This window comes from Myxine glutinosa, chromosome 1 (genome assembly GCF_964187855.1).
Source record: "Myxine glutinosa chromosome 1, kmMyxGlut1.1, whole genome shotgun sequence".
NCBI classification, from domain to species: domain Eukaryota; kingdom Metazoa; phylum Chordata; class Myxini; order Myxiniformes; family Myxinidae; genus Myxine; species Myxine glutinosa.
This window is the reverse complement of record NC_136261.1, coordinates 294,703,569-294,715,786: the sequence shown is the minus strand read 5'-3', so window position 1 is coordinate 294,715,786 and position 12,218 is coordinate 294,703,569. Positions and strand designations below refer to the sequence as shown.

The 12,218-nt window shown below is 52.4% G+C and overlaps 1 protein-coding gene across 1 annotated transcript in view; it reads left to right on the top strand.

Moving 5' to 3' along the window:
* Window positions 1-12,218, top strand: part of DNAH3 (dynein axonemal heavy chain 3) — a 403,897-nt gene that overhangs the window by 209,296 nt on the left and 182,383 nt on the right. Inside the window, exon 37 of the mRNA XM_078777885.1 lies at window positions 4,586-4,686. Within this exon, the coding sequence (XP_078634011.1) occupies window positions 4,586-4,686 (101 nt within the window). The remainder of the gene's footprint in view (window positions 1-4,585; window positions 4,687-12,218) is intronic.

The window sequence follows — 12,218 nt, the reverse complement described above, 5'->3', positions numbered from 1 at the left end:
AGTGGTGAGGCCCACGCGCTATTGGAGCGCCGCACGATGCCGAGGTGCTCCAACGCGTCGAACTCGGCCTTTGCCACGGCGAGCTTGGCCGGGTCGAGGCGGCGGGCTCTGGCATAGACCGGCGGGCCCGTAGTGGGTATGTGGTGCTCGATCCCATGCCGCACCGCGACGGCCGAAAACGTCGGCCGCGTGAGGGCCGGGAATTCCGCGAGCAGGCGAGCGAACTCGTTCGCCGTCGGGAGGGCGCACGCCAGTTCGGTCGGCGCGGAGCTGCTCATCGTGCACGCCAGGGAGCTGAAGGTCTCGGCGTTGACAAGGCGACGTCGTTTGACGTCGACCAGCAGCCCGTGCGCGCAGAGGAAGTCGGTGCCCAGCAAAGCCATGGGGACGCAGGCGGTCACAAAGGTCCACTGAAAGCGCTGGCTGCCGAAGCAGAGGGTGACGTCGCGCGGGCCGAAAGTGCGTATGGCCGAGCCATTAGCAGCAACCAAAGAGGGGCTGCAAACGGCGTCCCGCCTGTCCTGCTCAGAGGCGGGTATGACGCTCAGTTGGGCGCCGGTGTCACAAAGGAAACGCCGCCCGGACGCTTTGTCCCGAATAAAAAGCAAGTTGCCCGAGTGGCCGGCGCTCATGGCTGGGAATGAACGCCGGCCCGGCCGTTTCCCGACTTGCCGAAAGTGCACGGGGGTCGGCACGTCCGAGCCTTGTGTCCGAACCTGGCGTGGTAATAACACCACGCCTGGTCAGGTGGAGGCCCCGGCCGTCGTGTCGGAAGCGGTCGGCGCGGTGTGGCGGCCGCCAGTTGCACCGGCAGTTCGGCCTCCAACCGCGCAGGGCGCTCAGGCGTTGTGGGCGTCGCCTCGGACGGCGGCAGGCTCCAGGTAGCCGCGCCGATGTGTTGGCCCGCCGAGGAGATCTTATCGGCTTCCCTGGCGAGGGCGTGGGGATCGGTGATCGACGTGCCAGCCAGGGCGAGGCGTACCGGGTGAGGCAGCTGGCGAAGGAACAGCTCGCGGAACAGAAAATCCGGAGAGTGCTCACCGAGCAACGAGAGCATATAGTCCATGCGCTCGGACGGGCGCATGTCGCCGAGCTCGGGCAGGTCGAGCAGGCGCCGTGCGCGTGCCGCCGGTGAGAGGGCAAAAGCGTCGAGGAGGAGCATCTTCAGCGCGTCATACTTGTCAGCAGCCGGCGGGTGCTCGAGGAGGCTCAGGGCACGGGCCGCGGTGGCGGAACCGAGCGCTGCCACGACGTGGTGGAAGCGGGTGTCGTCCGCGGTGATGCCTCGCAGGGCGAACTGGGAGTCCGCCTGGGCGAACCAAACAGCCGCGTGAGCCTCCCAGAAGGTAGGCAGTTTAAGAGTCACTGCCGTGTCCATGTCGGTAGGTCACCAGTGAAGGAGCTGCGCTCCAACGCGAGTCGAAAGAATTGACGCGACCAAAGACGGAATTCGTCCGAGTTGCTTTATTGAAACAAAACAGCTCAGGTATTCTGACAAGCCCGTTTATCGGGCAGCAATATATATACACATTTATGCCGGGGCGTTTGCCCGGGAAAACCGAGACCGGGCATGCCCGGGTGTCAAGGGCGAGTCCTGGAAAGGCGAGTCTGGACATGCCCGGGCGTCCTGGACGCGGCCTGGCAAGTCGAGGCTGCGCGTGCCCGAGCGCTCTGGGCGAGCCCTGGAAAGGCGAGAGCGGGCATGCCCGGACGCTCTGGGCGAGCCCTGGAAAGGCGAGTCTGGACATGCCCGGGCGTCCTGGACGCGGCCTGGCAAGTCGAGGCTGGGCGTGCCCGGGCGCTCTGGGCGAGCCCTGGAAAGGCGAGAGCGGGCATGCCCGGGAAAGACGAGACCGGGCGTGCCCGGGAGGTTCGGGCGTGCCCGGGAACAGCGAGTCCGGGCATGCCCAGGAGAGGCGCGTCTGGGCCCGTCCGGACGAGCCCGGCATGGCGATCGCGCCCTGGCCGCGTCCTGGCAGGTGCAAGGCGATTGTGTACATTCAGCGGGAACCGCTACAATATCACCTTTATCTATCAATATTGTTGAAATGAAGATCAAATAGCTGTATGTTGAAATATGTTGAAACAGTCAAAACTTTACATGGGGTGTACTTACTTTTTCACGTGACTGTATGTACAATAAATATGTGACACTGAAGCTGGCACGATGACGCTTGATTTAACAATATCCCATAGAGCACGGATGTTTGCAGGAATTATTACATTTTCCGTATCTGAAAAAGTATATTCAAGAGAGCTGCACGTCATAGATTTGATTGGTATTTGCTTTAAAGTCAAAAACGTTCGAACAATTGAGCGTGTCTGTGCGTGTGCGTGTGTGAAACGCGAACAAAATTCTTTACAGATTAATGTGAATAAAGTGAAATAGGCCTACATTTGTGACTTCAGATATATGATTCACCGACTACTTCCATAGCTGATCTAGACCGCCCACCTCCCACTTGGGCCCCATTTTTGGCAACATAGGACCCGCTATAGTCCAATTATTGTACAACTGATATACTGTTCCCAATAAATTAAGCAATCTACAAGGTGCAATATAATGTATATATATATATGAAATATTAGTGACCACAATTTTTTTATTTTTTTGGTAAAAATATTAGTGACCACAATGAATGAATTTTTACCCACAATTTCCTTCATTTATAAGTGGATTTAGGCCCCATGTGCCCCTTTTGTGCCCCAGATGGCACCCTGTTGCTCCGATTTTTGGGCACCCCTTCTGAAATTTTTCAGTTTACCTCAAAGGATGACTGTTAAATTTGGTGCTTTAACACACAAAGTCACAATTTTTTTCGCTAAAGCCCCTACCTAGGAAGAATGAGATTAAAGAGGATGTGGAAGTTGGTTTCACAGGTGGAAAAAAGAGGACTAAATGAGTGGAGGTGAGCAGTGATCCTGAATTGATGTAGCTTCACCAGAAGAGGGTTGATGGCAGACCGTGTGTGCCCCACAGAAACCCGGAGAGGGGACAAAGCATGGAAAGAGCAGAGGGGGCAAGACAATAAAGAAGGCGGTAGAAGACAGAGTGACCACCGACCTGTCTGCGATGGTGAAGTGATAGGCCCATAGACTCAGCTTCATCTATCCAATGTTGTCGTGTGGCTAGACTTGGAAAAGGTATTCCTTCCTTCCACAAATGAAGACAGTTGCGTTGAATTATCTCAAGCATAGACTGATAGACATCTCCATCGCCTGAGATTCCAATGATTTTGAACGCCTTGGTTTCCACGGTATCAAGCTGAGCAAGGTGCGAGGCTCCTCTGACTCCTCTGAGCCAGCCCAGAGGGGATTGATGATTCCATCATGCTGATTGATTCCATCATTCTGCGAATGAAGGCCTTGTAGGTGGATAAAAAGTTCAGGTGTGCCAAGGATGGACTTTGTACAATGGAGGATGCCTAGTCTGCGGCTGGCTTTGGAGGCCAACTTTGAAATGTGGTTTGCCCAAGAAAGATCATGGGTGATAGTTTGAGTGACGGAACTTTTGCGAGATGCAAAGTCTGAGTGATTGAACCTCCTCAAGTGGTTTGTTTAGGAAGTAGATGGGAGGGTTTGACAGACGGTCCTTTCGGAGAGAGAAAGTGAGTGTACGTGATTTGTCGGGGTTGAAAGACATCATATTCCAATTGTTTGAACACCTTGTGATTCAATCAAGATCTGCAGAGAAGGAAAAGGTTGTTGCCTGCCTGTCTGAAGGATGAGAAATTATACGGCAGAGGGTGGAATCACATCAGCAAAGACATAGGCAGGATTTTCTAGGGAATCAGAAAGATCATCGATTAACATGAGGGACAAGACTGGGCTCAAGACACTGCCACGGGGAACTCCAGCCCTGATAGGGAGAGGAGGTGAGAGGATCCCCTGAAGAGCTACATGCTGAATATGAAGGTGGAAGAAGTCAGTGATCCATGAGAGTAAGTGTCCTTGGATGCCATAAACAGAGAGTTTGGAGTTCAAATTGGGGTGCCAGACAGTATCAATCAAATATTGATAAAAAATTGTCTGTGAACGTTTTCACAACCCATGATAGCTGTTGACCTGCTTCATCATCCACCATACCCGTTCCAAGTGTTGTCCTGCTCTCTCTCTTCCTTTACCTGTCTTTCCTCACACTCTCACTCGTTCTTCTAGAGGACCTTGAGACTCACAGGATTGCGAGAGGGTTCATGAGAGCCACCCTCCAGGTGACTCTCATTGTGCACATCTCTCAATGTGAGCTTCCGGAGCATTGAGCTTTCACATATGAGTTCAGGCAAGGCGAAAAGGCTTGTAATTGATATTGTGCCCCACAAAACGTTGCATCTTAAAATGGCGGCATAATTGAAGCAGCAAACACAGATATAGATATTGGATGCGAACACTGCAATGCTTCCACCTTTCCTTGTTGTGCCATAATTAACCAATCAATTGTTTGCCTTTTTAGTTTTGAGAACTATTTATACAGGCACGAAGAATGTAAGTCGTGTGCAAATGAATGATTTGTGGAACTCTATTAAAATTCATTATCCTTAACCTTATCCCTCCAACCCTCCTCCTCTGCTGCTTGTTTTCCTCATAGCTTTGCCTGATGAGTGGCGAAATCATTCAGATGAGTAGCAGGATGAGTTTGATCTTCGAGCCAGCCGATCTCGAGCAGGCCTCTCCAGCAACTGTGAGCAGGTATGGCTGCATTGGACTTGGACTGTCTCCCATCTAGTCGCTTGTAGGTACTTTCTCTTTCCTACCGTATGCAGATGTTTCCCTCTTTGTGCTAGTTTATGCCAAAGAACACTACAAATTAGATCTGTCGCTTCGCTGACGGGAATACCAATCTTATAGATAGAGATAGATTTACGTATCGCTCGCACTTGAGAGGAATTGTTGAGATTACGTGCATCCTCCCCTCCATGAAGCATTGAAGCACCATGTCACATCAGTCCACCACCGTTGAGTCTCATTCAATTCCGTTTCTCATGTCGATTAGATTCAGAAAACGCTTCATATATTCAATACCTATTCTTTCAACATTTCCATTTCATTCATATAACAGTAATACTTCGCCCAATCAAACAATATTTCTGATTATACACCGCCTTTTAAAGCATGGGAAAGCAGGTCGCTCTACTTGCAACACACGTGAGAAAAGGATACGAACAAAAATTCAGCTGATATTTCAATAATAATTTTTTGCACAATTTTTAAAGGGTGGAAGTTATTTATTTATTTATTTTCTCTTAAAACCTGTTGGTCAAAATATTATACCATCTATTTATTACGTAAGCAAAAATATCCCCCGCGAGTGGGCTGACTGTCATTGTCATCCCCTTGAGATTATTGTTCAGACCTTTGCCGATTTGGGGGAAGCCACCCTGGGAGCTCCTTGATTCAAATCGAAAAATCTAAGACTAAGCCCGTGTTTTTTTTTTTGCGAGAGGGTGCATAGAGCCTGTGATCTATATTATTGTAAAGTATCTCGACAAACTGCGATCAATTGTCGTACGCGTTTATTCACTCTGCCGATCAAGGCCCGATTCACAGCAGCGCCATCCGAGCTCTGGCGTAGGGATACAACCCGGTCCCGGTGTAGGGATACAACGGTGAACATTTGCACTGCATACATGACATCCTCCCCTTTAAGTCCAAAATTACCAAGAGCAATACGTGCTAGATTTCCAGAATTGACATTTCAAAAGCAACATTTCCAAAACATGTGAAAATATGTGTGCAAACGGTTATGAGAATAATGAAAATACGTGAAAATAGAACATGTGTCAACGTGAAAAAAAAAACATCTTCAAAGATTCAACCGGTCGGGTGCTTTTCTCTCACGCATTGAGCGTCGCGGTGTACCAGTGGATACAAAGTCCGAGGTGATTCCTTTGGGTCGCGGTGTACCAGTGGATACAGAGTCCGAGGTGATTCCTTTGGTCTCCACGAAGGGTGTAGCGTTTGCAGAGGTTTTCGGGGCATCCGAGCCGGCTGGAGCGGCCACGACGATCTCCGGCAGTGGCGGGTCGAACTGTTGTCCTGACTGTGACGATGCTACAGGCTCCATCGACTCACAGTGACGGTAGGTTATGTGGTCCTGATGTCGACGAATTTCGCGGCCGTCCTGCAGGCGAATCACACTGGACAGTGGACCTGGCTTCTCGATGATGTCTCCCGGTAGCCACGTCGCACCTGCACCAAAATTTCGGGCAAACACTGGATCTCCAATGTTGATACATCGACTGTTGGACGTCTTATCGTGCACCAACTTTTGATTAAGCTGGCTCTGATAAACATTTGATGATATGTCTGGTTTGAGATTGTCAAGTGTCGATCTCAAGTGTCGTTTCATCAATAACTCAGACGGAGCTGCACCGGTTGTTGATTGTGGCGTGATGCGGTATTTGAACAGGAGACGAGACAGCTTTGTTTCCAGGGTTCCCTCCTGAAGTTTCTGCAATCCGGATTTGATGATTCCCACGGATCGTTCGGCCAAGCCATTTGAAGCCTGGTGATGTGGGCTGACAAACTTATGTTTGATGCCGTTCCGACGTGTGAACTTGGCAAACTCGGTACTGGAAAAACACGAACCGTTATCACTCACGATCATCCTGGGCAGACCATGAGTGGCGAAACAGCGTCTGAGTCTTTCGATGACAATGGCTGACGTAGTACCACGCGTCACATAGGCATCAATCCATTTTGTGTGCGCGTCCGTAATTATTAGAATCATGCTGCCGTTAATAGGCCCGGCATAATCGAGATGTAGGCGATGCCACGGTTCGCTGGGCCATTCCCAGGGATGCAGTGGCGCTTTCGCAGGTGTATTCCGGGTGCTCTGGCAGGGGTAACAATGTCGAACATGATGTTCGATATCAGCATCAAGATTCGGCCACCACACATAGTTTCTGGCGAGTGACTTCATCTTCACAATCCCGGGGTGACAGTCATGGATTTCATCCATGACCCTGGAACGCAGATTTTTCGGGATCACGACACGACATCCCCAGAGTAGGCAACCATTTTCCACGCTGAGTTCGTTTTTACGTGCTTTAAAAGCCGCAAAATCTGGGTCACCCTCAGGTAGCAAATGCCATCCAAGCTGTACAGCCTGGACAGTTCTGGACAGAACGGGGTCTCGTCGAGTATGAGTGCGGATCTGGCCGGAATCGACAGCACAATCTTCCAGATGATCCATCAGTGCGATAATGGATCCTGGTGTAGGCGAATCATCAACGGATTCTGGAAGGGGTAACCGACTCACGGCATCTGCATTTGTGATAGACGAACCGGGCTTATAACATATGGTGTAGTCATAAGCAGCGAGAAACAGGGACCAGCGGATGATCCTGGGCGGTAGTGTGTCAGATGTCGCCTTAGTTGGACCAAACAGACTGATCAGCGGCTTGTGATCAGTGCGAATCGTGAAATGATGTCCAAGAAGGTACGGGCGAAATTTGCCGACGCCGAAAACGATTCCCAATCCTTCCTTGTCAAGTTGGGAATAGTTTTTCTCTGCCGGGGACAACGTTGTGGATGCAAATGCAACCGGTCTTTCCGTACCATCAGGCATCACGTGCGATAATACACTCCCCACTCCATACCGACAGGCATCGCATGTCAGCACAAGATCCTTCTCTGGATCAAAATGAACGAGAACATTGGACGTCTTATCGTGCACCAACTTTTGATTAAGCTGGCTCTGATAAACATTTGATGATATGTCTGGTTTGAGATTGTCAAGTGTCGATCTCAAGTGTCGTTTCATCAATAACTCAGACGGAGCTGTAAAGTATCTCGACAAACTGCGATCAATTGTCGTACGCGTTTATTCACTCTGCCGATCAAGGCCCGATTCACAGCAGTGCCATCCGAGCTCTGGCGTAGGGATACAACCCGGTCCCGGTGTAGGGATACAACGGTGAACATTTGCACTCCATACATGACAATTATAATAGCCGTAGATGATTCTGTCTGTCTGTCTGTCTGTTGGGCGTCTGTCCGGGGTGTGGCTTACTCGGTTTGCAGAGTAGCTCCACCCATAGCTCCACCCATTCTGGGAGAGGCTTCATATAATTATAAACAAATATCCACCATTTTATTAACTCGCATAGCTTTGAGGCCTGTTTTGTAGACCCGTGGTGTCTTGCTCTCTCTCCCAGTTTTATTTCAAATCAAATTCGATATATCATTTCATTTTTCACAGTCGCTAACATAGTTTTAGACTCGGTTGAAAAAAAACGGGAAGAAAATCCGATGAAAGTTGCCGTTTATAGAACGAAATGAATTCTCAAACGCCTGTAAACTAAAGCCCATTCATTGAGAGTCACCCTCACGATTTTATCTCGAATTCACCATCTGATTTAATTTTTATCGATGGTTTTAGACTCGGTGTCAGAAATAATTGAGAACATTCACGCACACACGGGAAATTGCCGAGATATATTTATAAAAATCGCGCCATGATGAAACACGAAAATACACCGCCTAAAATAACAGTTGGGGAAAATGTCGACATATATTAAAAATTCGCTTTTTCTTTTCCGTTAAGATATATTACTTTTACGTTTTATGACATTCGGCACAAAAACGACATACATATCTTCGTTCTTACTTATTTCATTCAACATTATTATCCGGAAGTAAATATGTTTCAGGAAATTACCGAGAGATATTTCTTCGTTTTTTTTATTAGTTATGTGCGCATACACTTTAAATAGGTTTATTTGAAATCTTTAATTTTCACAATGTAATTTACTTGCCATTCGTCATTTGATAATTACGAGACACTTCCTCTTGAGGATCGTGACAATTCATGCGTTGCGTGGAAGGTGGAAACTTCCATTTCCAAAATGTATGCGACGGTCGATGAAGAACGCAGACTTGAACAGGATGCAGCAAGAAAACGAATGAGACGGGCGAACGAGTCCGTCGATGAACGTCAATGCAGACTTGAACAGGATCACAGGATGCAGCAAGAACCGCACAGAGACCGCACGAGATGGGAGAACCGCACAGAGACCGCACGAGACGGGAGAACTGCACAGAGACCACACGAGACGGGAGAACCGCACAGAGACCGCACGAGACGGGAGAACCGCACAGAATGCTGCTGCAACAACGGTGAGGAGGGTTGGAGTGGAGCGAGGGGTTGGAGAATGAGGAGAGAAGGGGTTGGAGAGTGAGGAGCGAGGATTGGAGAGCGAGGGGTTGGAGAGCGAGGATTGGAGAGCGAGGGGTTGGAGAGCGAGGGGTTGGAGAGCGAGGGGTTGGAGAGCGAGGGGTTGGAGAGCGAGGGGTTGGAGAGCGAGGGGTTGGAGAGCGAGGGGTTGGAGAGCGAGGAGCGAGGGGTTGGAGAGCGAGGAGATAGGGGTTGGAGAGCGAGGAGCTATGGGTTGGAGAGCGAGGAGCGAGGGGTTGGAGAGCGAGGAGCGAGGGGTTGGAGAATGAGGAGCGAGGAGTTGGAGAGTGAGGAGCGAGGGTTGGAGAGCGAGGGGTTGGAGAGCGAGGGGTTGGAGAGCGAGGGGTTGGAGAGTGAGGGGTTGGAGAGCGAGGGGTTGGAGAGCGAGGGGTTGGAGAGCGAGGAGCGAGGGGTTGGAGAGCGAGGAGATAGGGGTTGGAGAGCGAGGAGCTATGGGTTGGAGAGCGAGGAGTTGGAGAGCGAGGAGCGAGGGGTTGGAGAGCGAGGAGCGAGGGGTTGGAGAGCGAGGGGCGAGGGGTTGGAGAGCGAGGGGTTGGAGAGCGAGGAGCGAGGGGTTGGAGAGCGAGGAGCGAGGGGTTGGAGAGCGAGGAGCGAAGGGGTTGGAGAGCGAGGGGTTGGAGAGCGAGGAGCGAGGGGTTGGAGAGCGAGGAGCGAGGGGTTGGAGAGCGAGGAGCGAGGAGCTAGGGGTTGGAGAGCGAGGAGCTAGGGGTTGGAGAGCGAGGAGCTAGGGGTTGGAGAGCGAGGAGCTAGGGGTTGGAGAGCGAGGAGCTAGGGGTTGGAGAGCGAGGAGCTAGGGGTTGGAGAGCGATGAGCTCGGGGTTGGAGAGCGAGGAGCTAGGGGTTGGAGAGCGAGGAGCTAGGGGTTGGAGAGCGAGGGCCGATTGGAGCGGAGAGCGAGGGCCGATTGGAGCGGAGAGCGAGGGCCGATTGGAGCGGAGAGCGAGGGCCGATTGGAGCGGAGAGCGAGGGCCGATTGGAGCGGAGAGCGAGGGCCGATTGGAGCGGAGAGCGAGGGCCGATTGGAGCGGAGAGCGAGGGCCGATTGGAGCGGAGAGCGAGGGCCGATTGGAGCGGAGAGCGAGGGCCGATTGGAGCGGAGAGCGAGGGCCGATTGGAGCGGAGAGCGAGGGCCGATTGGAGCGGAGAGCGAGGGCCGATTGGAGCGGAGAGCGAGGGCCGATTGGAGCGGAGAGCGAGGACCAATGGGAGCGGAGAGGAGTGTGAGGAGGTATTGGAGCGGAGAGGAGTGTGAGGAGGGAATTGGAGAGGAGTGTGAGGAGGTATTGGAGAGGAGTGTGAGGAGGTATTGGAGAGGAGTGTGAGGAGGTATTGGAGAGGAGTGTGAGGAGGTATTGGAGAGGAGTGTGAGGAGGTATTGGAGAGGAGTGTGAGGAGGTATTGGAGAGGAGTGTGAGGAGGTATTGGAGAGGAGTGTGAGGAGGTATTGGAGAGGAGTGTGAGGAGGTATTGGAGAGGAGTGTGAGGAGGTATTGGAGAGGAGTGTGAGGGGTTGTAGAGGAGTGTGAGGGGTTGTAGAGAGGAGTGTGAGGGGTTGTAGAGAGGAGTGTGAGGGGTTGTAGAGAGGAGTGTGAGGGGGTATTGGAGAGGAGTGCGAGGGGGTATTGGAGAGGAGTGCGAGGGGGTGTTGGAGAGGAGTGCGAGGAGGTGTTGGAGAGGAGTGCGAGGAGGTGTTGGAGAGGAGTGCGAGGAGGTGTTGGAGAGGAGTGCGAGGAGGTGTTGGAGAGGAGTGCGAGGAGGTGTTGGAGAGGAGTGCGAGGAGGTGTTGGAGAGGAGTGCGAGGAGGTGTTGGAGAGGAGTGCGAGGAGGTGTTGGAGAGGAGTGCGAGGAGGTGTTGGAGAGGAGTGCGAGGAGGTGTTGGAGAGGAGTGCGAGGAGGTGTTGGAGAGGGGTGCGAGGAGGTGTTGGAGAGGGGTGCGAGGAGGTGTTGGAGAGGGGTGCGAGGAGGTGTTGGAGAGGGGTGCGAGGAGGTGTTGGAGAGGGGTGCGAGGAGGTGTTGGAGAGGGGTGCGAGGAGGTGTTGGAGAGGGGTGCGAGGAGGTGTTGGAGAGGGGTGCGAGGAGGTGTTGGAGAGGGGTGCGAGGAGGTGTTGGAGAGGGGTGCGAGGAGGTGTTGGAGAGGGGTGCGAGGAGGTGTTGGAGAGGGGTGCGAGGAGGTGTTGGAGAGGGGTGCGAGGAGGTGTTGGAGAGGGGTGCGAGGAGCGGTTGGAGAGAGGTGCGAGGTGCGACTGGAGGGGAGCGAGGTGCGACTGGAGGGGAGCGAGGTGCGACTGGAGGGGAGCGAGAGGGATTTGAGAGGATCGTGAGGGATTTGAGATGAGCGTGAGGGATTTGAGAGGAGCGTGAGGGATTTGAGAGGATCGTGAGGGATTTGAGAGGAGCGTGAGGGATTTGAGAGGAGCGTGAGGGATTTGAGAGGAGCGTGAGGGATTTGAGAGGAGCGTGAGGGATTGGAGAGGAGCGTGAGGGATTGGAGAGGAGCGTGAGGGATTTGAGAGGAGCGTGAGGGATTTGAGAGGAGCGTGAGGGATTTGAGAGGAGCGTGAGGGGTTTGAGAGGAGCGTGAGGAGTTGGAGAGGAGCGTGAGGGGTTGGAGAGGAGCGTGAGGGGTTGGAGAGGAGCGTGAGGGGTTGGAGAGGAGCGTGAGGGGTTGGAGAGGAGCGTGAGGGGATGGAGAAGAGCGTGAGGGGTTGGAGAGGAGCGTGAGGGGTTGGAGAGGAGCGTGAGGAGGTATTGGAGAGGAGCGTGAGGAGGTATTGGAGAGGAGCGTGAGGAGGTATTGGAGAGGAGCGTGAGGAGGTATTGGAGAGGAGTGTGAGGAGGAGTAGCATTGGAGAGGCGTGAGGGTGGAGAGGAGTGAGGGGTCACATATTATGTGAAATAAATAAATTGTGTTCATTACACCATTTTAACCATTTTGTAAAATTTAATGTGCAGCATGTAAATCAAGATGTCCAAATGTCACACACGTCCATACCCGTGGGATTCCCACGGGTGACCCCACTAG